Consider the following 25,199-nt stretch of genomic DNA (forward strand, 5'->3'; position numbering starts at 1 on the left):
AGATTGCATTAGGATAACTGATGTCAGTGGTTGTAACTGGTTTAAGGTCCATGTGTATTTTTTGCTAATGCAGAGCTTCCGTGACTTGTTGATAGACAAATAAGCCCATTAGAATTCCTCTAGCTACGACTCCAAAGCACTGGACTCTATAATATGTACTTTCTGCCATGCTTTGTCCACTTGTAGATAGCACATCATATATTCTTTGGGCCTGTTGCCAGTTTTCTGAAGAGGACTGTCAGCCTCATCCTTCTCCCCAACTTCAGCTGATATTAGTGGTCATGTAACAAGTCACTGGATATATATCCTTATAACTTTACATTGGAGATTGCCAAGTAAATCATTACTTTTTGTGGTTAAGTGTACTTACCAGTGAGATTTGACACTAATTAACATTTCTAACATTTAGTAGCTATTTTTCTTATCACTGAAGTTTCTTCAGATGTCTTTACTGCCTTGGTTTTCTTTTAACGTGGCTCTTTCTGATGCAACATAGCTTTTTAAGAAATCCTAGTTGGAAGATGTGTCTCTTCTGAGAAGGTACTTCTGTAACTGGCATTGATTTGAGACTGTTATTTTTTGTAATATATGAAAGTTGTGTGACCCTGGAATTCTGCCTGACTTGCAGCAAATGGCATTACTACTTTTTTGCTTGCTTTTATTGCCTAAAATAGAAAAAATGACTAGTTTTGGAGCAATTACATATAGTTTTTATTGCATTCTTTAATGCATATCTGCTTTCAGTTGTGTCTTCAGTCCCTTAGGTCCCTAAACCAGCTGAATGGCAGACTCGACTTTACCAGGCCACTTATTTAAAAAATGTATATTTTGATTGAGCTAAGAAAAGCAGGTACTTACATTGAATCTTGCATTGCAAGAATTCAAAGGGCTGGGATGCAGATAAGATTAAAACAGGCAAAGTGTTTAGGTAAATACAATGGAAGCAGTCCAGCGTCATGAACTTTCTTGGTTGCATTTTATAATTTACCACAAGTATATGTAAAGATGTGACTGTTACACTTTCAAATTTTTAATCTACTTTTTTTCCTTTTTTTTAACAGTTGTACGACAAAGAAGGGAAGCAGATGCTGCTTTGTTTTCAGAACTCTACAGAAAACTCGGTTCACAGGTAGTTTAATAAATGTGTAAAGAATAAAGAAATTAAAAGCACTCATAAGCATCCTTCTGAGGTTAGAGTTGTTTTGGAGAGTGCTCAGGTCATGAACAATGTTTTTTCTAGGAGGATGGTTAAATACTTGAACAGCTTGCCTAGGAAAGTTGTGGAGTCTTCATCCTTGGAGACAAGTCAAAACCTGACTGGACACAGTCATGGTCTACCTGCTTTAAACAGGAGGATTGGACCAGACAACCTTTAGAGATGGCCTTTCAACTCTAGCTATATTTTTAGTATTTGATTCAAGTTATATGAAGGGGTACTTCATATGAAGAAAGGAACCCTGTAAAAATAAAGGGTTCATTTTATCTGTAAAACTGATGAATTTTCTCGTAATTTATTTTACAGAAATGCCTTGCAGTGTATTGATTTCACTAACTTAGTATTGTTGTGCATCTGAATTTTTAAGTGCTCCAGGTCTTTAATGTTGCAGGTTAAGGGTTTGCTGACTTGGATGGCTCTAACACCAGTGTTAATTACAGAATGCTGCATGCCAGTATTCTGACAAAAGATGTTAGTGTGTCGAAAACCTGAGTTTAACATGATAATGCTAAGATTAAGATTACAAAAAAGGTATTCTGTGCAGGATACGAACTAGTCAGAACTTGGTTCTCCTCTTCGCCTCTTCCATACTTGAGTTGCCCATTACTTTGTTAGTGTTTGGAGCTCAAGTTACTCAAGTAAGTTGTCCTGGTGTCCTGTGGGTTTGTGTATTAATTGCACTGGTGTGTACAGCAGAGCACTGATTTGCAGACAACTCTTAATACAGACTTTGTGTAACATGTTTCTGTAGCTTATGTACTGCATTGCCATTTGGCAAGCAAAAAGTGTTGGAGAGCATGATGAGTAATCCTTGGAATAAAATGCTTTGCCTTGTTTTATGTTTGCTTATTCTTCTGAATGTAATGCAAGATATCTCCTGGTATTTTACTGCCTCCCCAAACATTTTAGATTCTTTTAGCCTTTTTTTTTTCTTCTGCTAGCATCTTGTGTATGTGAAATAGTATCATGGCTCTTTAAAATTCACACAACCAATTATTATTCAATCTGCTGTTAGGTTTATTAGTAATGGTATACAATCATTTCTTTTTCCCATGAGCATAGGGAAGGGATATACGTTTACTGAATCAATGAGGCTCTTCTTCCAACAATTCTCTTGAAAGCAGTTGGGCAGGGGGAAAAAAGTGTGTATGAATCTGTTTTAACTTTGTTTCATCCAGCACTCCAAACTGCTTAGGCGGTGAGTGCTTATTTTTATGACAGGCTGCCACTTGAGCAAACCATGCTTCTTGGAGCACTTGGATTTATTCTATCCTGGCCAGTCGAAGAAGCAGTTGCTGCTCCTCCTTCACCGCTTGTTAATCAGTTGCTGTATTAGTTTCCAGCAACAGATGCAATACCTCTACTTTTTGCTTGCTCTTGAGATCAAAGCAGAAGATAATAGAATTGTGCTCTACGTAATAATATAGAATGTATCCTTTTATATAAAAACGAAGAGCTTTGGTAAATTATGTTGCTTCATAAGGGATGGAGTCTGTGTTGAATCTTGAAATGATTCAAGTTTGCTTTATGTTCAACATTGCTTAGTATTGCAGATCATAGCCTGATCAATATTGCGAGGGAATTTTTATAAGTTTCTTGGACTCAGCTTAATGTCCATCATAAGGTTCTATGCTGCAGGTAAATTCAGGTGCAAGTGTGTCACAAGAACTATGGAATAACAAATCTAGGAATGTGCATATTTAAAATAAATCGTTTTAGTACTTGCCTTCATTTTAAAGTATTCTGTTTGTAGCTTGGGCTTTAGCTAAAGTTGGCCAGCTTTCTGCTTAAATCTAAAACTGCTGACAGTCTTAGTCTATAAGTCTGTATGTGTCTGTTTACTAAAGACTATATTGTGTATCCCTCAAGTTTTGTATCAACAGTGCCATGTTAAACTATGAAAATTTTGGTAGCTCTGTTAAATGACATTTAACCCTCACTTTCAAGGCCTCCCTGTAATGGAGAGTGGAGGGGGAAAAGAAGAGAAGACAGTTCCTTGCTTAAAACCTTCACCAAGACTTCTACTTTTTCACATTTAGGTTAAATTAATGGCTGCATCTGAGATGTTTTAAGTGGTGAGAGTGTGTGGGAATGCTGGTAACAGTTCAGCTCTGTATAAACCTCGTTCTTAGCAGCTGTGAATTTTAAATTGAGCCTGCTTGCTGATCTCAGAGCAGGTGAGAATTCATGATTTGAACGCAGTGGAAAAAATTAATAAAATTAGTGATACAGAGGCTGCACTGTATATTCTCAGTTTATTCAAGAACATGGCTCTGAGTTAGTCTTATTTATCTGTAAAGTTTATTTGTGTGTGTATATATTAGGAAGTTGGATAATTAAAAAGAATTTTGTTTTTATCAGGAGTTATACTTATTTATGTTTGTCTTCATTTTCCTTTGAAGGGCATTTTGAAAAACAAATGGTCAATACTCTACCTCCTGCTTAGCCTTAGTGAAGATCCACGTAAACAGTCTAACAAGGTAGGTGAGGAGACTTTTGTTGCTTCTGAGAAATAGTAAATGTGTGTCACTTATTTCAGATTTCTTCAAGAATCATTATCCAGACTTAACCATCAGGTTCTTTTCATGGTATGTGTGTGTGAGGCTGAAAGGAAGAAAATACTTGACTTAAGTGTCTGTAATATTTGGTGTAGTTTTCTTACACTGCATAAATGTAAAAACAGGAGCTGTCCAACACGTGTAACTGTAGTTGTGAGTACATTAGTATATACATGAGTATATTAGATGGGTCGTTTCTGCTTTCTGCTTGGTGGTGTGATGTCTGCTCATGTGATAACGAGTTTTAAATGGAGTAGGGAAAGCAAAATGGAGTTGCAGCTCTGCTGGCGCCAAAGTGCTTTTTGCAGCTATTGTTAATGACAAGTTGCTAATTGCATCAGCAAATATTTCGTTGCATAAACATGCAGATATTTCTTGTGTTCTTGATATTATGCTCCTGTTAACTGAAGATGTGACTTAAAGCAATTTCCACGTCTTTTTTTTAATTATTCCTCCCTTTTCAAATTCTTTCCAGGTGTCAAGTTATGCCACGCTTTTTGCTCAAGCGTTGCCACGGGATGCTCACTCAACCCCTTATTACTATGCCAGGCCTCAGACCCTTCCACTGAATTACCAAGACCGCAACGCTCAGTCTGCCCAGAGTTCCTGCAGCATGGGGAGCAGTGGGATCAGCAGCATCAGCCTGTATGCCCTAAATGGGCCAACACCAACTCCACAATCACTCATTCCAGGGTAAATTTTACCTTACAGATAGGTTTGGAAAAGACTTGCTTGCCTTTTTTTTTTTTTTTTTTTTTTTTTTTCCTTCCCCTCCACCCTCTGCTTTTGGATGCCATTGGAAATTCCACTTTAGGTGCAGAGAAACTGAGTTCCTGAGTTGAACAGCTCAGAATATCAGGTGCTGGCATGTGACCATATGAAGCCATAAATGGCTGCTCAAATGTGTCCATTTTTAATCACTATCTTCTTGTCTCCTAATTTTCCTTCCCACCCCCAAGAGCTGTGAAACAAACATGAAATCACAAGATGATTTTCAAAAAGGACCAGAGGGTTTGGTGGTTTTTTTTGAGTTTAAGATGTATCTTTTTAGTAGAGTGTATTTGACATGAGCAAATAAATTCATATTATGGAATTATTGCTGACAGAACTGGATTTTATTGTTAATAATAGGCTTTACAGTACAGATACCACAGTAGTGGTAAGATGATGTAGTTCAGGATTCTGGAAATGGAAGCATGGTAAAAAGCAGTATTTCATCCCTGGACTTTTGGGTAGGAGACTTGGGGCTCTTCTGGGATCTTCTTGGAAAGATCCCTGAGAGGCTGCCCTGTAGAAAAGAGGGATTAAGGAGAGAACAGAATAGGATGATTCTGTTTGAAGGGAGCTACAGTGATCATTTGGTTCAACTGCCAGACTAGAGAACTGGCTGATGTTCAAAGATCGCCTCCTGCAAGCTTAGGAAAGAAATGGGCAAGGAGGAAATAAAAGTGGCAGGAGATCTGCAAGGAGAAGCAAGTTGTTTCTGACAAAACTCAGATATAAAAAGTGTACAAAAGATGGAAGCAGGGCCAGGTGCAAAGGTGCATCCAGGGGCAGAGTGACTGTAATGAAATCCTAAACTGACGTAGAGCTTAATCTGTCAAGGTGCATGAAGGGACCCAGCAGCTATTTTTGCAAGTACATAAGCAGTAAAGGAAGGCTAGAGAAAACATGGGCCCATGTTCAAGGGGCATGGACTTAGGTGACAGATGTGGAAAAAGTTGAAGGACTTGGTACTTGCTTTGCATTGTGCTGGTAAAGTCAGCTCAGGACACTGAGACCCTTGGAAAAACCTTTGTTGCTCTGGAAGGCATGTCCAGACATGTGATGGACAAGAAGGGGGGGAATTAGGAATAGTCAGCACAGAGTTCAGAAAGGCATGCTTGACCAATCTTTCAGCCTCCTATGATGAGATGACTGACTTGGTGAACAAGGAGAAACCAGTAATTGTGGCTTATTTCAACCTTACTAAGCCTTTTAATGCTGTCTACCTGTGATAGCCTTATTGGCAGACTTAAAAAAATATGGACTAGGTAAGGTGACAGTGAGGTGAACTGAAGCTGCTAGACTCAAAAGGATTATGATCATTGGCACAAAGTCCAGTTGGAACCAGTCCCCAATGGTGTAACCAGAAGCTGCATCCTTCATCCCACCTGATGGCACAGAGTGAATCTTTGGCAACTTTGCAGATGATACAAAGCTGGGAGGAGTGGTTGTTGAAGGAGGTCATTAACCTGCTTCTCAGAGGGAGGTCAGCTGGCTCCAGAAACAGGCTCACAGGAGCCTGCTGAAGTTCAAAGTCCTGTACCTGGGAAAGAATAACTCCACGCAGCAGTACATACTGGGTGCCACCTGATTGCAAAGCAGCTTTGCAGAAAATGTCCTGGGATTCATGGTAGGCACCAAGTTGAACATGAGTGTGCAATGTGTGGTGAGGAAGGCTAAGAGCCTCCTGGATTGTGTTATGAAGGACATCACCAGGAGGGTGAGGCAAATAAAACTTCTCACTGCTCAGTACTGATGAGGACACATCTGAAATGCCGGATCCAGCTGTAGTAGAAAGAAAAGATATAGGCAGCCTGGAAGAAGGAGTCTGGAGAAGGAAGCCCCAAACCATTTAGGGGTTGAAGCATCTGACCTATGAAGGGAAGCTGAGTGACACCTGGAGTTTGTTCAGTCTGGAGAAGAAAAGTCTTGGGGCCTTACCTATGTAATGGTGTGACAAGGGGTGTAGAGAAGACTGAGTTAGACTCTTTTGGCTCAGGGAAAGAACAAGAGGTAACTGGCAAAAAATTGTGAGTGGTGAATCACAGTTAATCAAAAAGGGGAAAAAAAAGCTCTTTGCATTAGGATGGGGATGTATGTTTGAGGGCTGGGGCATATTGTGAAACACTGAAATGGGTTGCCCAGAGAGGTTGTGTAGTCTCCATGCTTGAAAAATATTAAAAATATGACTTGAACAATGCACCAGCTAATCTTCTCTAGTTGGTTTGCTTTGATCAGAAGGGTTGTAGGAGGTAATCTCCAGAGATTGCTTCTGGCTTCAATCATTGTATAATCCTGATACAATATAGAAAGATATGTCAGTGAGGTTATTTCCTATATCTGCTTGCTTGAAAGTATCAGCAGAACCTACCCTCTTTCTGGCATGTTGTTCTAACCTGTTCCTACTGTTACATTTTATTGCAATTTCACTGTGCTTTTTAGTCCTGTAGTCTGTGAGCTGAACAACCCAAATTAAAGCTTTCTGTGAGCTTCATTCCTCCTGAACTTCTCTTTATGCCTGTTTTTGTTTTTTTCTAGAGTTACATTTTTCTGAACAGCCAAAATTCAGTGTTGTACTCTGAGGCCTTACTAATGCTAAAGGCATCAGAGCTCAGTCTTCAGCATTGAGACTGGTTGTTCTCAGGACTGGTGGCCTCCTGAGCTGGACAGGGAGCAGAATGGACCCACTAATCTCGGAGGGAGAAGTTACCACCCTGCTGACCCACTTAGGTGCTCACAAGTATATGGGACGGGATGGGATTTGTCCTAGAGTGATGAGGGAGCTGGTGGAAGAGCTCACCAAGATGCTCTCCATCATTTAATCAGTCCTGGCTAACCAGGGAGATCCCAGGCAGCTTGGCCAATATGACATTTTTTCACGATTAAGACTTTCTTTGTGAGAAGAATGAGCAGGTTTGAAAGGAAGGGAAATTGGAACTTGTCTGGATATTTTCTCCTTGAGTGCATCTTCAGGCAGTTGATATAAACTATCTGAAAGAGTAGAGTAGCTGGAAAGTGAACTTTCTCCTCTTACTCTATTTTCCTTTAGTTCTTTGACATGTAACTACAGTTTCAGGTAATAACAAATATATAAGTGTTTCTATTATGAATGTATTTATTCTTATAGTACCTTCACTTTTAACCAATTTCAGTATAATTACACGTTTCATTGAAGTTAATCTTTGATATGAAATCGTGTATGTCAAACTTCCCTTTTCTATGGGTCAGGGCCTTTTGTGAAAGTGTAGGCTTACAGGTAGAAATACATTGCTTTTGTGTTCTCTATCCTTTTTTAAGGTTCCTTTATTAAACCACCACTTCCCCTCCTCCCCCCCAAAAAATCTGCGAAAAACTTGGGGCAATTTTTAAAATTTGCATCATTCCACACCATGTAATGGATATAGAATCAAAGTTTTTAAAGATGTTTCTTCCTTTTATCCTTTTAGACAATCCTATCAAGCTCCGGGCGTGGGAGATTGCCTCCGTCAGCAGCTAGGGTCGCGTCTTGCATGGACTCTAACTGCAAACCAGCCTTCTTTACAAAGCACTACCTCAAAAGGCTTTTCAAATGCCATCTCTCGTGGTGTGCCAAGGTCTAGGCGAGAAGGGGATACAAGTGGTGAGCAAAGATGTATTTGTTAAAGATAATGTTTTCTACAGTTGTTATCCATCACCTCATTATATTTTAAATGGTTTTGAAGTCATAGCATGTTGAATAGCATGTTGATTTTTTGAAGAGAGTTCTTCTCGAGTGAGTGTAATAGAAGGATAGAAGCAAATTTGCAAGACTGGTATATTTGGCCACAATCTCTTTGGCTGGTTGTTAATTTCTTCTTGCACTGGTTAGTTTGATTGTGATCTGGTCCTCTTAAAAGACTGAGTTCATTCCAGTGTTTGTCAGAGTTAAGTGATTGTGACATGGGAAAAATGATCATTCTTCTGATAATCAGAAGATGCTACTGTTTTTAGAGTCAGAAAGAGAGTTCAGTAAAATGAACTTGTTGAAATACTCATCTGTTTGTGATTCTGTGTCTTTCACAACTTGGAAATGTGAACTGGAATATAGAGCTCTTAAACATGTTTCTTTAGATTAGCATACTGTTTACAATGTTGTATTTAGAACAAGTGACACAAAATGTTGTCAATAAAATAAAAAAAAAAAATGGACTCCTGAAATCACAGAATGGTTTGAGTTGGAAGGTACCTTAAAGATCATCTTGTTCCAGCTCTCTTGCTGTGGACAGGGCCACCTTCCACTACACTAGGTTACTCAGAGAGCCATCTAGCCTATCCTTGAACACTTCCAGGGATGGGGCATCTGCAGCTTCTCTGGGCAACCTGCTCTAGTGCCTCATCAGCCCTCACAGTAAAGAATTTCTTTCTGAATTCCTAATATTGCTAATTTATGTTCATGATTAAGTGCCTGTAAACCTGAAGCTGATGCCTAGAGGATCTATTCTGAATTTACACAAGTGTAACTAAGAAGCACTTGTTTAACAGGTGATCTCTGTGACAACTCTTACCCTAAAAATAAGTAAGTTCTGAGTAAGTGAGTTGATGGCAGATGTTGCCATCCCATAGCACTGTTATTCCCTGGCAAAGAAAGACGAGAGATGCAAGCATTTATTTGTGGTGTTTTGGTTTGTTTTTAACTTCTATACAAATAAGTGTGGATATTAAGGAACTACAATGTAGCCTGTCTGCCAGCCTCTGTATCTTTGAGTAGCAGTGTACAAAGCAGTGGTTTATAGATCAGAGTTGTACTGCTGCATCTGAGAGCAACATTCGGCATTTAGAAGCTAATTAACAAGACTGTTACATGCAAGATGATGTGTGTATCTATATAATGTAAATGTGTGTTTCATACATTTGGTAGATTTAATATATATAAAAATAGGAAAAAAAAAAAGGCAGAAAAAGGAGTAGGAAAAAAGCATAGGAAAAAGAAATAGAAAAACATATAAAATCTAGCACTGCCTCTTAATTTATTATCCTGATTGCTATAAAAAGCAGTACTTCTTGTGTTGAGTCAGCCAGCAGCCGTGACTTTCCTGTGTGGGATGGGTATAAGGACTGACAGTTGTCTTAAATGTAGTCGCTTGATGGTATAGAAATAGAAGTAGGACTGCATTCAGAATATGGAAGTCTATTGTCAAGAAGATAATTTCTATGAATATTAAATTCCTGTAAATATTTTTTTCTTAATGTTGCTTGCTTTTATTTGAAGTTATCTTACTGTTACATCCACACACAGAGTATAAAAAGGCACGTTGTATAGCTGATGTTAGTACTTGTATGATTTATCAATTAAAGGAATGTCCACTTGCCTCTTTCACCATTTCAGTACAAGTTCCTAAGCAGGACACCTTACAGTCATGCACATCTTACTGTTTTTGGGGGAGACTGAGTTTTAAATGTATCTTGAAGAGAAGACTATTTTTGCTGAAATAAGAGTCGAATTTATTTTTCTTGGGGTTTTTTTCTGAGAAAGTGGATTGTTGGGGAGGCAAACTGACAAGAGTAAGAGTACTGTCTAAATTGGGAGAAGCATGTTGTAGCATCTCAGTTTCTGCATAGTTGTTGTTAAAATAGTTTAATTTTTGAAATCCTAAATGAATTTACAAAGGCACATGGTGACGGTTTGCGCAGAAAAGGTGGGGATCGTTTCAGTGGTCTACACAGTGCCTTTTTTGATCTTATGTTTCCTTTAAATTCATAAATATCTTACATCTCTGACACAATCCAACCTCTGACTGGAGATAAGAACCAGAAACAAACTGTATGTTACAATAGCAAAAGCTTTACTAAATCAAAGATAAATATATCTTCAGAAACAGTATTTATACTTAAATATTTTCTAGCTCCATGGCTGTTGTACAGTCAGATTTCATGAAACTTCTCACTGAGCAGTGGCTTATGTGATTGAAAGCCATTATGAAACAAGCAGCTCTTCCTTCTGGGTTAACTTTTCCTAGGTGAATGTAGAAGAGATTGTTCTGTAAGTCTATTTTCAACTGTTTGTTCAAAGAAAGATGAAGTTCCTGTGGCGTTTGCCTCAGAACTTGCACTGGTGTTGGATCAATAGATGACAAGGATAAGAACTGGCTGATGTGTCAGTTGAAGTAGGACGTGGCCTGTGCCTTACAAGCTGGCTGCTCTGAGAGAACCACAGGTAGCATTAGAGGCAGATAAAGGTAATCTTGGGCTTTCCTGTCAGACTAAGAGGACCTAAAACATTTCGTTACAGGTTACAAGCACAAGTCTTTACAGTTTTTATAGTTTAGGGGGTTTTTTTGCTATGCATCTAAATAGCTCTTCAAAGTTGTAATCAAAACTAATTGTCTCAACAAATCTAAATACTTGTTTTGTTTTTGTTTTTTTCTTTTCTAGGTTCTGTTGAAATAACAGAAGCAAATCTTGTAAGAGATGTTTTATATGTCTTCCAGGGAATAGATGGCAAAAACATCAAAATGTGCAATTCTGAAAATTGCTATAAAGTGGAGGGAAAGGTACTGTGTGGTGACTTGTATTTCATATGTAAGCAGAGAAGTATATAGGGGAAAAATAGCCATGAGAAACATGTAAAAAGGTTAAAATATTATTAAAATTCTATATTCCATCTACCAGCTGTTTTGTTTTGTTTAGTCCTGGTTTTGATTGTTTTGTTTTGGGGGATTCTTTTGTTAATTCAACAGAGTAGTTTCAACAGTAGTAGTTAAAAATCGATTGGGTAGATTAGATGCCAGAAAGAAAATGTAACATTTCACAAGATGTGAATAGCCTCCTGACTCCTAATCCAGTAGAAGGACTCTTAATTTATGGCTTTGAAGACTTCTGTTGATATTCTCCTTTTCAGTGTATAAGAATTAATATAAAGGAGATGCAGGCATTTGGCTGCATTATTATTGAACTAAATTTAACAGCTTGAGAATGGATGGATGGATGGATGGAATGGATGCCAGCCACTTGATTTTATGGGCCTGATGACAATTACAGGTGATCAGATGCAGATTACCTAGGAAAGAAAGGACTGGTGATAGAACTGAAGAAAGATCTGATGTGAATTTGAATGAAGACATCAAATGGGGAACAAAAGAATAGGAGAGATGCCTGAGAGACTATGCTTTAAGGTGGTGAGATGTTAAGCTTATCTGCAATTCAAAAAATCCCCAAGAACGTGAATGGGTCAGCTGAGCAAAGAACAAAAAATGGCACTAGTTGCTTTAGCATCTTCACATTCAATATTTAAACAGTACAGCTTCAGAGTTCAGTTTCTGCAAATTGTTTTTCCGTGTTCTTGGTCAGGTGGAAGGACAATGCTTTCAGTTTTTCCTTATATTAAAAACTTTCTACTTTGACAATATAACATAGTCCTTAAATGGTGGGGAAATTACTTTTGGGCCATTTCATATGCTAGGAGCATGGTAGACAGGTCGTTATGTTGATACCTGAGCTAATTTCCTTTTTTCCTTCATAATAGTTGCAAAAAATGAAATGTATAGTTGTTCACCATTACTTTACAATGACATTTATGGCGCTTAATGGAGTGATAAATGGAAAAACTCTTGTTAAATAAGTTAAATCTTATTAACAGCTTCTTAATAAACATCTGCCTGTAGGTGATGCAAAGTTTGTAATACCTAAGCACCTTCACTTGAATAAATTATGTTCCACATATGAGTTTATATATGGCAAAAGAAGGGTAGCATGATATTTTTTTTTTCTAGAGGAATGTGAAGAAAACTTAGTCAGTGATTACAAAATTGACAATGGGTTTTACTGGTTTTCTGTGTAGCGCTCGTATCCAATGGCTGGTTTGAGGTCAGAAGCTGTTTTACTTGGAACTTGTAATTCAGGGAGTTTAGTTGCTGACCACAAGCCAGCTGAATAATCTTTGCCCAGGAACTTTGTCTTCAGTTATTTTTGTGATCTTCCATTTTTGTCATCTTTCATTCTTCCTTATTTGTACTTGGTCTGAGCTACTGGACCCGGTGAAGATGAGATTATCTGACTCACCAGAGCTGCAGCTGGCACTTCTTCTGACAAACAAGGAGGACCAAGATCATGCCTCCTCTAGCTGTAGTGACTGCACATTAGCCAAAATAGTAGTCAAAGCATGTAGTACTCCCTCAGCTGACACTCTCATTGTACACAGTCTGGGTTATTGGGTTTTTTTTCCAGAAAGAAACACACTTTCTAAGGTGCTGTTCTTGCTGAAACGTTTCCTGTGTTAATATTAGATCTCGTGATGACATTCAGCACTGTATAAGATAGCAACTTCTGATTTGATCTAAGACATACAAATACAATAACACCAAGCTAATTTTGTTTGTTCCTCATTTAATTCCTGCGGATGTGTGTTATGCTCAGTGTTTGCCAAGTACTCTGTACTTGCAGAATTCTAAATAGTTCTTTTGTCATCTCCGTAGTTTTAGCTGTGGGTAGGGTTTCTGTGTCCAAATATGCTTGTTTGGGCTGGAATTTACCCTACAGTAGTTGTTCAAGAAGTTAAGGCTGTACCTCTGTGGGTAAACAAGAGGGATAGAGACTGAACTGTGGTCTTACAACCAAATGCTGCAGCCTGGTCCAAGCTCACACTGGTGTGGATAACGCATTCTGACACTAATTGTTATCTTGGAGAATGCGTGTGCTGTTAACGAAAACGTTTAATGAAGGAGATTGATTTCTAGTTCTTTGGCAGCTTAACTTCTTAGAACGATTCCTTGCTTTGGTTTCAACTGTCCAGCTGGCTGTCAAAGTTAAAATTGCCTGTAGAGGTGGGACTGGCCCATCTGCTGTGGGCAAAAGTCAGTCTCTGCCTCGTGGTTTGTGTTATCAGTCAGATTGTTTGGGGATTTGTATTCAGTGAAATTTTGAATACTTGATGATATTGTTCTTGATTAATATGGTGAAATGTGGAAGAAGAAAATTTCAAGTAGGAGGTCTTATCTGTTGGTAATTTAAAGGCAGAAATGTGCCGATTCAGACGAAAATTGTAGTGTAGCTAAATAGGGTGTTGGGACTAAGGCAGGATTGCAAGGTGAGTGAGGTACTAGAAGAAAACCAGAAACAGACTAGAAGAGTTCAGAAGGGCATATGATTAAATAACTTGTAAAAGCTGGACTTAACCTTGGAAGTTGGGTTCTGCGAGTTGGTGTTTCTGATGCCTAGTCAGGCATTGGGTCATTTATTTTCTATTAAAGGTTTCTTTTGCAGGTAGCAAGAACTAATTATTTTGTCAAAGCTTTTTCATTAGTTTCGGTCATTAACACCTTTGCGACAACTCTCATATATTCAGTCTTGCTAATTGTCAGTATAAGATAAAGTCTGATAGTACAACATGAAAATGCAAATTTCTTCCTTCCTTCTGAAGACCATTTTGTTATTGCCATAATTGCCTAATGTTGAAGGAGTGCATGAATACTGTTACATTAAAATTTCCAAAAGAGAAGGTCTCTTGCTAGTAGTTTGTTTGCTGCTGCCTTTTTAAAGCATGTGTGTATAAATATAATGCTAATTACATGGTTGTCTGCTGTTTTGCAGTATCAGTACTGTAGAATGTAAAATGAATTGTTTTTCAAACTGGCTTTTTTTTAATGAGAAAGAGGACTTTTGTGAAGAAACCAGTATTGGCGTGGCAGATTTCACTTAATTGCAAACTCATTTCTGTTAACTTTATAGGTGAGCTTGTCCAAATCTCTCCGAGATACTACAAGTAGACTTGCAGAGTTGGGGTGGCTACATAACAAAATAAGAAAATATACAGACCAGAGGAGTTTGGATCGTGCATTTGGACTTGTGGGACAGGTGGGTCAGCTAGAAAAAACAATCTAACTACAGTACTTGGTCTTGTTTGGCCAAGAAACTACCGAGTCAGTGCAGTGCTAGAATGATGCATGAACTTTGGAACTTGAATAATTCATCATTTGATTTACTCCTTTTGTGGATGCTGCATTCGATAAGGGTGATAGTCAGCAGGCAAGGAAAAGGCATTTGCTTTTGCTGATCTTAAGGATTTGCCCCTCTCATTTGTAGCTGGAAACGCTCATAAATTCCTTTTCTTAATCTCCCCTTTTTTATAAAAAATGATATTTTAAAATTATTTCTGCATGTTCATAAACAAAAACATTCCTTAAATGGGATGATGTCATCCCTGAGGTAATTAGTTACCAATTCAGTTGTTAGTGACCTGTGCAGGAGACATTCTTGTCAGCAATTGTTGATGTTCATGTGTTAGTACTGCACTAGCATACATAAAATGCAAGTAGTCCATTATCTTCTGCCCTTTCTTTTGAATACAGCATCAAAAGAATATTAATTTTTTGTTTTTATAGGTTTCATCATCATGATTTATAGTCTACAGTAACTTCACTGCTGCTGTAATACCCAAAACCACATTTACTGCTAAGACATTCCTGTTTCCTCTCACTTGCTCCCTCTGTAAAACTGGATATTATCCCTTCTGAGTCGACAGAAATGTTATCCTTGCCTCTAGTCATAACATCCTACCTAATCTGCCAAGAAATTGAAGTGCTTCTCCCTTCAGTCTAATTTTTCTTAAGAGGTCAGTAGAGACACTGTAGTGCTTCCTACTTTTCTAATGTTTTATTCTGTTCCATTCTGTCTCTTACTCAACCCTTCTAGTTACATATAAATAATTATTTTTCTACTGATCCAATGCTGATTTCCATGTTTTATATGGTAGTGCTACTGTGTATGCATTTTCTTTGGACTCTCCCCCTTATATCTGGGTGAAGTTTTATTCTTTATCTAGAATTGTGCTTATGTTTACTGTCTCTTGCTTTAATCTTCAAGTTTACAGAAAGGCGAGAACTTAAATTCTTCAGTAAATCTAAATGTACAGTATCTTACCTTCCATATGGAGGTTTCACATCCTGTGCAGAAGGCTATGCAGTTATCTGAATCCGCATAGCTTTAATGCTGCTTATTTTGCTTGAGGCAAGCACTTGTGTATATTCCTAGGACATAAATGTACAAATAAAAACTTATATTCTCTTCTTGCTGTCAGTGTCTGGGCACAGAGCACATTGCCTTCATGCTCTTTATAGCTTTTATAGCTGAAAATTTCAGGTGCTGTACACTGTGCATTAAGAATTTAGCACAACAGTGTATATTGTTATAAAACATCTTTTGCTTAATATTCTGAAAGAATGATTGCATAAACCCCTGTTTAAACCAGGTGTAGAATGTCTGTCACCTCTTTTATTATGATTCTGGTGACTGGTTTTACCACACAAAATGTCAGGCATTGACATTAGAAGCAGAGATATAAAAATATATTACACTTTATATTTTCCTACCTTTGCTGATTAATATCTAAGTTTTACTTTGTCCTCAGAAAATAAAAAGAATAATCAGCAGTTAACTATAATTTTGCTTACTTTGGCATTTTTCCTATTTAGATCCAGTTGAGCTAGTGGGCATTTTAATTTTTTTTTCCCTTGAACAAGCATTTTGATTCCTTCCTCAATTCTCTTTTGCAGCCTACCAAATCAGAATTCCAGGATAATGTCCAGTTTTTCTGTAACAGTTTGGGAAGCTAAAGTCTGTGGTTTGTGACGCAGGAATTGGTACTGGATGTAAATTTTAATTTGTAAAGCTTCTCTGAAAAATTGGTGACCTGTTAGATTCTAAATCCTTTTGGCTACAAAATCATTAAAGTCAATGATTACTGTTCTTCCTTTCTGAGCAGAACAGTGCATTTGATTGTTTTTTCTGGAGGCTCTGCTCTGTCCTCTATCTTGGCAAGTGCCACTTTAATAGGTTCAAAAATTTACTGGAGAAGCAAGTGAGAAGAAATGAAAAGTGGAGTTACACAAAAAGGGATTTATTTTTGCCCTTCAGTATCCTCTGGAATAAAATGAATATCAGATTTCTTTGCAATTTCTTACAATGTTGAGTTGAAGAAAGGAACCTCCTTTCCTTAAAAAGGATACAATGGCAAGATTAATGACTTTTTTTTTTTTCCCCTAGGCTTCTTAGCTGCTTAGCAGGAAAGAAGATTTATTTTCTCCTTGTGCTTCTAGAAATTATGTCTGCCTTTTACATACTCTCATGAATAAACACTTTACTTCAATTTCTTGGGTTCTTTCCCAAGAAAGAAGTTTTCCTTATTTTTTCCAAATTCTTTTGACTGTAATTTTAAAAGATCTTGAGGGGAAAATCCTGGGAAATTCCCATTAAAAAAAAAAATCCAGCAAAATAGATATCAAATTCATTAACTCAGAATTGGCTAGAAAGTTCTGAAGAATTTGTGTGTGTGTGTGAGAGTATTTTTCTAAGAAACCAAACAGATAAAGAACTTGGGGCACTTTTTGGGAGGTTTTAAAGTCTTTTTCACTTAGTCCCAAATTAATGAGCCATATTTTTAGTTCTGTTTTGAAAAATGTGTTGCAGCCATTTTCTAGTCTGCATGTTAGGTTAAGACCATTGCAAAAGTAAAGCAAGACCTTCCCCAAGCCCTAAACTGTGGAAAATATTTATCACTAAACAAGTATGATTTCAGGAATTGATTTTTAAAATTTATCGTGATTTTTAAACTATCTAAAATTGCCATGCTTAGAATTGTTTTACAAAAAAAAAAGTTCTTGCTTTAGTCGCAACCAGAATTAACTTCTGCGCATTTTCCGGATATCTGAAGATATACTTTGTGTTGTTCGTTTCTTCCATGTCAAGCGAAGAATCATATATAACTGAGAATTGATAAAAGATGAAAAATTTAGAGTACTTGATCTGGTAGCATTTTTTTGAGCATTGTGTTTCCTTGTTCACGTCGTGTAGTTTGTACTGTAAATATAATGATAGTCGCCTAGCTTTTCTGTTCTGTTGTTAGAGGTCTTCTGAAATTTAAACTCTATTACTGTGCTGTTGGAATTCTGGAAACTTAGATTTTAAGACTTTAGTGTATAGTAACGTGTATGAACATCACACTTCACTGCATATTGTGTCTTACATGATTCTTACAAAAATTTTTCAACTAGGTCATGCTATAATTTGTACATCCCTGTACTAATTATTAATGCCCTGTATTAATTATTAATGTCATGTTACAATTTGTACATCCCTGTACTAATTATTAATGCCATTACTGAGATGATATATCTACTTGAAGAGTTATATTTGTCATAATTTAATCTGTTAATAGAGTTAAGGTAGCAGGAAACAAGATCACTTGATAATGTGTATGAATTCTTAAAAGGTATATGCAGCTCTTAGGGAAGCGCTTGGTCATTTCTCTAAGAATCGGCTTTTATGCTGAAACTAGTAGAAATATTCCCTTTAGGAAATTTCTGACTATGTTGGAAGTGTAGAAGATTTCTCCTGATTACTTTTTTTTTTTCCTCTCTTCCTTTTACAGAGTTTTTGTGCAGCATTACATCAGGAACTTAAAGAATACTACCGACTTCTGTCTGTTTTACACTCTCAGGTAAGTGATATGTATTCAACTTTACTATTTTGTTCTGTGTTGTCTAAATATCTCCTAGAAAGGTAATACCTATCTCTTCTGTTAGAATGTAAAGGATGTACATCAGTTTCTGTTGACAGTGAACACAATTCTCTGTACACTTCTTATCTTTAAATGTATGTGCCCTTGAATATTTTTCTTGTGAGAACTCACTGGTAATTGATGTGTTACATAAGCAAGGAATACAATGTGTATTTCTAAGTCTCTGTCCCTGTTTTGCATCCCTTTTGTTAGTTTCATCTTGCATAATATCTTTATCATTCAAATCCCAAACAATGTCACATATCCTTGAGGGAGGAAAAAAGCAATCTATATTTCCAGCAGTACATGATTCAGCAGCTAGTAATAACAATTCCAACTTTTTTTCTGTGTGGGGCAGTTTGTACGTTTTTCTTGTCCCTTTATTTTCTGCGAGTAAAGACATCTGTTCTGCAGTTGTTTCAGTGTTTTATTGTTTTTTGTAACATATAGACCAACTGAGTGCTGATAATCTTGCAGTTTTTCCACAAATACTTGTAGGTATGTGCATCTACATGCTGTCTCTCAAATAAAAATAAAATTAACATTATTCTTCTTGCTTGCCTTTTTTTAAAGGAGTTTCAAGGGGTTCATTACTTGTAATGGTGGAAAATTTATTCTGAGAATTGACCTAAAGCTAAATTATACTGCCTTTTTAAATTCTGTTTTCAATAAAATCTTTATTGTTTGTCATAGGCTTTTGTTACTGTTTTCAACACATCTGTTCCTTTTAATTCACTTGAAGTTCTTGAACATTCTTGACTTTTGGAATGTCTGTTATATATACTTCTTGCTTGTTTTTCCTGGCTATTATCTAGTTATTCCTTTTATAATTACTTCTTACTCTGTCCAAAATGTGTTTTCTCTCTTGGTTTGCTGAAGCTTTGATTTATTCTAACTTCTGAAACTTCTTGACCATGAAAATATTCATCTACTTTGCAATGCAGTTTTGTCTACCTTTCCTGCTTCACCAAACCTTTCAAAAGAATGGATGAGTAGGGTGGGAGGGGATGCCTGTAAGGAAAAAAACAAAGTTCTGTGGTTACTTATTTTCAAATTGCATTTGCCTCTGTGTTGGGTTGACCCTGGGCAGCAGCCAGGCACCCACCCAGCCTCTTGCTCCCCCGTCTCTTGAGGAACAGGGAGAAAATAGAAGGAAGACAAAAAGACAAGTCAATCAAGTTAGTGGCAGTTGAGAAGGGAAAGCAAAAGCTGTGCGTGCAAGCAAAGCAAAGTAGGGAATTCATTCACTACTTTCTATCAGCATGCAGGTGTCCAGCTGCTTCTGGCAAGCAGGGCCTCAGCAAACTTAACACTTGCTTGGGAAGGCATAGGCCATCACCACAAATGTTCCTATTTCCTTCTCCTTTCCCTGAGCTTTTTTTCTTGAGAAAACTTTTTGTCCTCCATAAGCTTGGAAATGGTTTTCCAGAATTAGTTGTTATCCCAAGGAATGAAGTGAGTCTCACTGGTGTGTAGTTTTATGGCTTCTCTTTCTTGGAGAGAGGAGTGACATTTGCTTTCTCAGGGTCATCAGAAACCTCCTCAAACTGCTGTGTTGTAAAAATAATGGAGAGTGGCCTTGCAGTGACATTGGCCAGCTCCTTCCCTCAACACTTGTTGCTGCATCCCATAGACTTAAGCATATCCCATTTGTTCAGTGTACCCAGTCTTCCTTGTTCCAGACTTCTTATCTTGACATCTGGTGTCCCCAGCAGCAAATCTTACTGAAATACCAAGGCAAAAAAGACATTAAGTACCTCAGCATTTTCCATTTTTCCTGTCACCCCTCACCTAGCATCATTTAGTAGTTGAACACGTGTTTTTCCCAGTCTTTAACTGCTGTTCTTATTGTTGCTCTTCACATTCCTTGCCAGATTCATCTTCAGTGTTAGAGTTTATGAGCACTTTGAGCATGCTGATTAAATGCATTTTCATAGGGGACAGTAAGTACAGTGTTGGCAATGCATTGCTAGAGCAGCAGTTTGGAGTTTTTGGGGAATCCAGGTTCCTCAGCACCTAACTGAAGGGGTTCCCAGAGTCATGTTATGTTTGGATCGTCAGAAGCTCCTGGCAACATTTCTTCCCAAAGACATGAAAGAAGGAGATCCAGCAGTGGAGGAGAGATTCTTTTGTGACTTAAAAGGTGGAAGGGCTTGAAGGTCACATTGCAGAATGGACAAAAAACCTGTACCTTTTAGCTTCTTGGAAATGTAGAAAATTGACTTGAAAATGAGTGTATGTGGCATTCTTAGATTCAGATCATACAGGCTGCCAGCTTTTTAAGAGTTGTTAACTGCAGTTGTAGAGAGCAGTATGGGCATAGAACAACAAGAATCTTGTCAAAGGGTTCTGTACTTGCTTTATAACTTTTTATTGTGTGGTCAGAGCTTCCTCTGAGCATGTTTCTGTCCTTGAATGAGTAATCCTGAGCATACTGTCTACTATTCCATAAGCGTCTCTGGTCTTTTTCTTGCAGGTTGTTTTCACATTGTCAGCCCATTTAAAAATGCAGTTCCATGATGAAGATGTACCATGTCTTCCCTAAAGTCAAAGGGTGGCTCATGTATCTCTCTTATCATTGCTGATTTCCAAAAACACCTAAGAAAAATCCCAGACATGGACCCAGGAGCATTTGGAAGCAAATGAATTTAACTGGCTCTAAGGCTGAACTTAATGTGGATGACACTAGTCTTAAATTTAACTAGTATGTTGCATTTGGCTAAAACAATGTGCTAGATGGGAAAGCACAGAGTGGGTTGGTTGTCATATACCAGAAACAGTATCTTTTCTAGGAGATTGTCTCCTTGTACAGTTCTAGGAACTTGCTTCTGTGTTCTTGTGTTCTTGTCCTGCTTATTCCATCTGTACTTGTATAAGATTTGCATTTGCAGCTTGGATGCAAATATATGGCTTTTATTTTCCATGGTGTTGGAAGATTCATAGTAGTCACATTATGATAATTTTCTTATTGTAGGTTTTAAAGTTTGGTGGTTTTCTTTCAATGTAGAAATTCCTTAATCTCACTATAAGGCAGTTTTAAGTTCTGATGGCTTCTGGAGGAAGACATTGAATGGAATTTGTCCCATATTGAATTAAAATAAGCTGGATGTGCAGTAATAAAAAGTTCACCTCCTACAGCCTACCTTTCCTTCAGATGTTTTTCTCTACTCTTTTTTTAATATCTCTTGCTGTCTTTCAGGATCTCTTTTTTCTTTTCCTTTGCTCTTCTGTCTTTTCATGACTATTACCTTACTGTCTTTAACATTCTTTGTCTTTGTGCATCGTCTACCTTATTGCACTTACGCTTGTCTCTGTTCACCTGTGCTCAAGTCTCTGTTTTCACTAAAAATTGACTCTCAGGTTTTGGTCCAGTGATTTGATGAGAGAACACATAACACTGGGTATTTCAAGTGTATTAGTAAAAATCTGACTTCAGAACAAACTGTGAAACCTGAGTTCTGCTTCAGTTTTGTTCTTTGATAAGTCTTTCTGTTTCTAACTTGATCAGTTACAACTGGAAGATGATCAGGGCGTGAATTTGGGACTTGAGAGCAGTTTAACACTTCGCCGTCTTCTAGTCTGGACATACGACCCCAAAATAAGGTTAAAGACCCTTGCAGCACTTGTTGATCACTGTCAAGGTCTGTTGAACATTAATTTAATGCTTCTGGGGATGTTACATAACTTTGAGTAGTTGTGCATGTTAGAGGTGGGTATTAATATTAGTGCTTGTTTAGACTTTTTTTTTTAAGAAAATTTCAATTAGGTAGTTCAGATTCTCCATCTTAGTTTAAATAAACAAAGCATGACAAATTATAGTGCTGTGTTGATACATTCAGACTTCTTAATTTTTAAAACTAGAATGTGCTCAAAAATTCAATTTCAAGCATGCACTTTTCCTGCTATTTTCAGTTACTCAATTGTCTTTCAGAGAATGGTATACTGAAAAAGCACTACTAGTGTGTTCTGAAATGGTTTGCTTAGTTTCTTCGCTATGTATGAGTATTTTGCAATTTCTCTATATAAGATGGCATAGAGGTGTCATTAGCAACTTGTCTTCAGATTCATGTGAAACAACAAAACTTTACAAATCTGCAAAAATATCATGATTTTGTTGGCAATCCACAAGAAGATGCTGGGGAGACTGGTGTTGGAGTTTACCAGAACTTTGGCCAGTAGCTGACTAAACTGACCACTGACGCTTCTGCCTGATGGTACTTCAGATTTATGAGATTGCAGCCCTTTAGAAAGAGCATCTTAGCCAAAAAAAGCCTACAGTATTTGCTTTACCTTGATTATTGGAATTGGTAGCAATTTTTTTTTTTTAAATGGGTTTTCCTTTAAGACAGTCATGAAAATTTTTAGTTCCATGACCTCCACCACAAGGAAGCAGTAAGCTGTGGAGCATGGCAGCAAAATAAAATATTCAGTCTATTTTTAGCAAGCCTCTTACTTTTCAATTGCAAGAAGACAGGAGATACTACCTAATGGAGCTATGAGGGGAACTGTAACCAAGAAACAGGAAAGCTGTGTTTGTGTGCATGTATGCACACAGAATATCTGAGAGTGTCAAGTACAGGAGAGAAGGAAAATATTCTAAGGGTCCTTTAATGCTTCTCTGGAAGCGTAACATCAACCTCTGTGTGATCTGATGCCTTGAATTTTGCATTCCTCTAAGCTACCATAAAGTAGACAAGAGAACTCTACTTAAAGGTTTAGTGAAGTTAACAATTCATGTCTTAAAACCTAGGAATTCCCTGTTAGCAATAAAAAAAATTTACTTTTGCTACATTTTCGAATTGCTGTTTAGCAAGCTTAGTATGACACAATACGGGTAGCTAAAATCAATGGCTGCTAAATTTAAATGGTGTGCATATTGTTTTCCTTCAAATGTTTCTATTCCTCTCCCTTGCTTCTTGCAGGGAGAAAAGGTGGTGAGCTGGCCTCAGCAGTTCATGCCTATACTAAAACAGGAGATCCCTACATGCGATCTCTGGTTCAGCACATTCTTGGCCTAGTATCCCATCCTGTACTGAACTTCCTTTATCGCTGGATTTATGATGGAGAGCTGGAGGATACATACCATGAGGTAATGTATGTGCTACAGTACACACTTCATCTCTTTGCTTTGTGGCGTGATAATCTGTGGGAAGCTTAGAGGAGAATTTGAAAAGCAGAGTGTGATGAAAATGTATGTGAGTAAGCAATACATACAACAACCTGAAATATCACTCTCTTCATGAATTTGATATCTGCAGGTTGCAATGTGTTGTCTTCCAAAAGTCATATGCTGGGTTTGGTTAGTAGAGTCAGAATGGTGTACTGACAGTAGGTCCTCATTTCTGAAGACAAAACAATTCCTCTGTATCTTTTCTTGCTTACTTTAACAATAGTAATGTATGCAGAGTTCTTGGTAACTGTTCACAGTGCAAGCCTTGTATTTGAAATGAAGCTCAGAATATTTTTCTCTGACAGCATACTATTATCCTTGATAAATAAGTTCAGTCTTTCAGATGGGGTAGAAGAGGCTTATGGTTCCAGAGTAAAAACTCTGCAAAGTTATTTGTTGTGGCTTCTGTAACATCAAGTTACAGTAATTGCCCTTTTTCTTCTTGGGAATATTTTTTATGCCTTTCTAAATTCTCTCAGCACTTTGCTATCTCTGATCAGTACAGTCTTTTTAAAGTGATAGATGTTTTGGTTTTGTTTTTGTTCCAACAAGCCAAAGAATCATTTTTTAAAATGAGTTGAGTGCTTCTGAGAAAAATCTAAGTATTTTCACTTGAGAGTCAAATATGCTGTCTGTTTTCTTGGAATGTCCTCATTTTGCTCAAAATTTAAGTGAGTCACAGTGACAGCTGATCTTTAAGGTCAGAATTCTGTAAAATATCTATGAATCTTTTTTTAGAAGTGTAAAATAGACACTTTTTTTCCCCAGCTACTCTCCAGATATGAGGTTTTGTCTTTTATGGATTTTTTGTAGTTTGTTAGCTCTGACCTCGGCATGTGCACTGGAAGAGTGTTCCTAATACTGAAAATTATAGTTGGATGTGTTGTACTGAAAGCCATAATTTTCATATGATAGACAGTTATGAACAAAGACAATCAGGCATTCTTGGGGGAAGTGGTCTTTGGAGGCAGTGAAAAAAGTTCGTGTCCAGAAAATGGGTATATTGTTCGACAGGATGAGGACATCATCCATCCAAACTTCACTTCAATAAAACTAATAAAGTAATTTTAGTTTTTTACAGATGAGGGGATTCTCTTGTATGGAGTCAAGAGGTTATAGCATTTGATCACCATATTGGTTGCAAAATTTTGGGGGGGAGGGGTGTGGTTTTCTTGTGGTTTTGGGTTTTTTTTCACTCTGCATCTGTTGAAATAGGAGGAATAATAGGTGAAATTATAGGTTAGAGTTTACATTAATCTTTTGCTTTTAATTTTTATTTCAATCTTCAGTTTTTTGTAGCTTCAGATCCTACAGTTAAAACTGATCGATTGTGGCATGACAAATACACTTTGAGGAAATCAATGATCCCATCTTTTATTACAATGGAGCAATCAAAAAAGGTATGAATCTAAAAGTTCATCTTCTGATGATTTGTTTGCCCTATGCTGCTGCTTAGATTTCTTCTGAGAAAATAGAGGCCAAATTTAACAAAACATAATCATCTCAGGAATTTTAGAATTGTTTGCTGAGTGTGTTGGTGTAGCACATACGGTAAAAACTAGTTAGTGATTGACATTGAGGAAGGCTGTAAGACTGTTTCTCCTTTCCTTTCTCTGACTGTTAAACTTTGAGGAGATCTCAAGTAGGGAGAAAAGAAGTTTCTGTTTAAAACCTTTCCATATTAGCATTGCTATTCTGAATTGCTGTGGTTGGGATCATGAAACTAAGAGCACAGAAAGATGACAAAATATCTTGCTGTCCTGGTGGTTGTGGATGACTTCTGATTTTTTTTTTTTTTTTTTCTTGCAAGCAAATCACTTTTTAAAAAATCCTTTTTTGTTCAGGTCCTTTTAATAGGAAAATCCATAAACTTCTTGCATCAAGTTTGTCATGATCAAACTCCATCCTCAAAGATGATTGCTGTTGCAAAATCTGCAGAATCTTCAAAAGATGGTATAGTATTAGTATTATTCAGTATCTCCC

General features: G+C 37.3%; 1 protein-coding gene across 1 annotated transcript in view; it reads left to right on the forward strand.

Moving 5' to 3' along the window:
- Positions 1 to 25,199, forward strand: part of TUBGCP3 (tubulin gamma complex component 3) — a 48,689-nt gene that overhangs the window by 12,152 nt on the left and 11,338 nt on the right. The window contains exons 3-13 of the mRNA XM_040055297.2: positions 1,062 to 1,129; positions 3,619 to 3,696; positions 4,250 to 4,467; positions 7,986 to 8,158; positions 10,930 to 11,048; positions 14,221 to 14,346; positions 17,918 to 17,986; positions 21,555 to 21,687; positions 22,969 to 23,135; positions 24,506 to 24,616; positions 25,061 to 25,169. Of these exons, the coding sequence (XP_039911231.1) occupies positions 1,062 to 1,129; positions 3,619 to 3,696; positions 4,250 to 4,467; positions 7,986 to 8,158; positions 10,930 to 11,048; positions 14,221 to 14,346; positions 17,918 to 17,986; positions 21,555 to 21,687; positions 22,969 to 23,135; positions 24,506 to 24,616; positions 25,061 to 25,169 (1,371 nt within the window). The remainder of the gene's footprint in view (positions 1 to 1,061; positions 1,130 to 3,618; positions 3,697 to 4,249; positions 4,468 to 7,985; positions 8,159 to 10,929; positions 11,049 to 14,220; positions 14,347 to 17,917; positions 17,987 to 21,554; positions 21,688 to 22,968; positions 23,136 to 24,505; positions 24,617 to 25,060; positions 25,170 to 25,199) is intronic.

This window comes from Hirundo rustica, chromosome 2 (assembly GCF_015227805.2).
Source record: "Hirundo rustica isolate bHirRus1 chromosome 2, bHirRus1.pri.v3, whole genome shotgun sequence".
In the NCBI taxonomy this organism is placed as follows: Eukaryota; Metazoa; Chordata; class Aves; order Passeriformes; family Hirundinidae; genus Hirundo; species Hirundo rustica.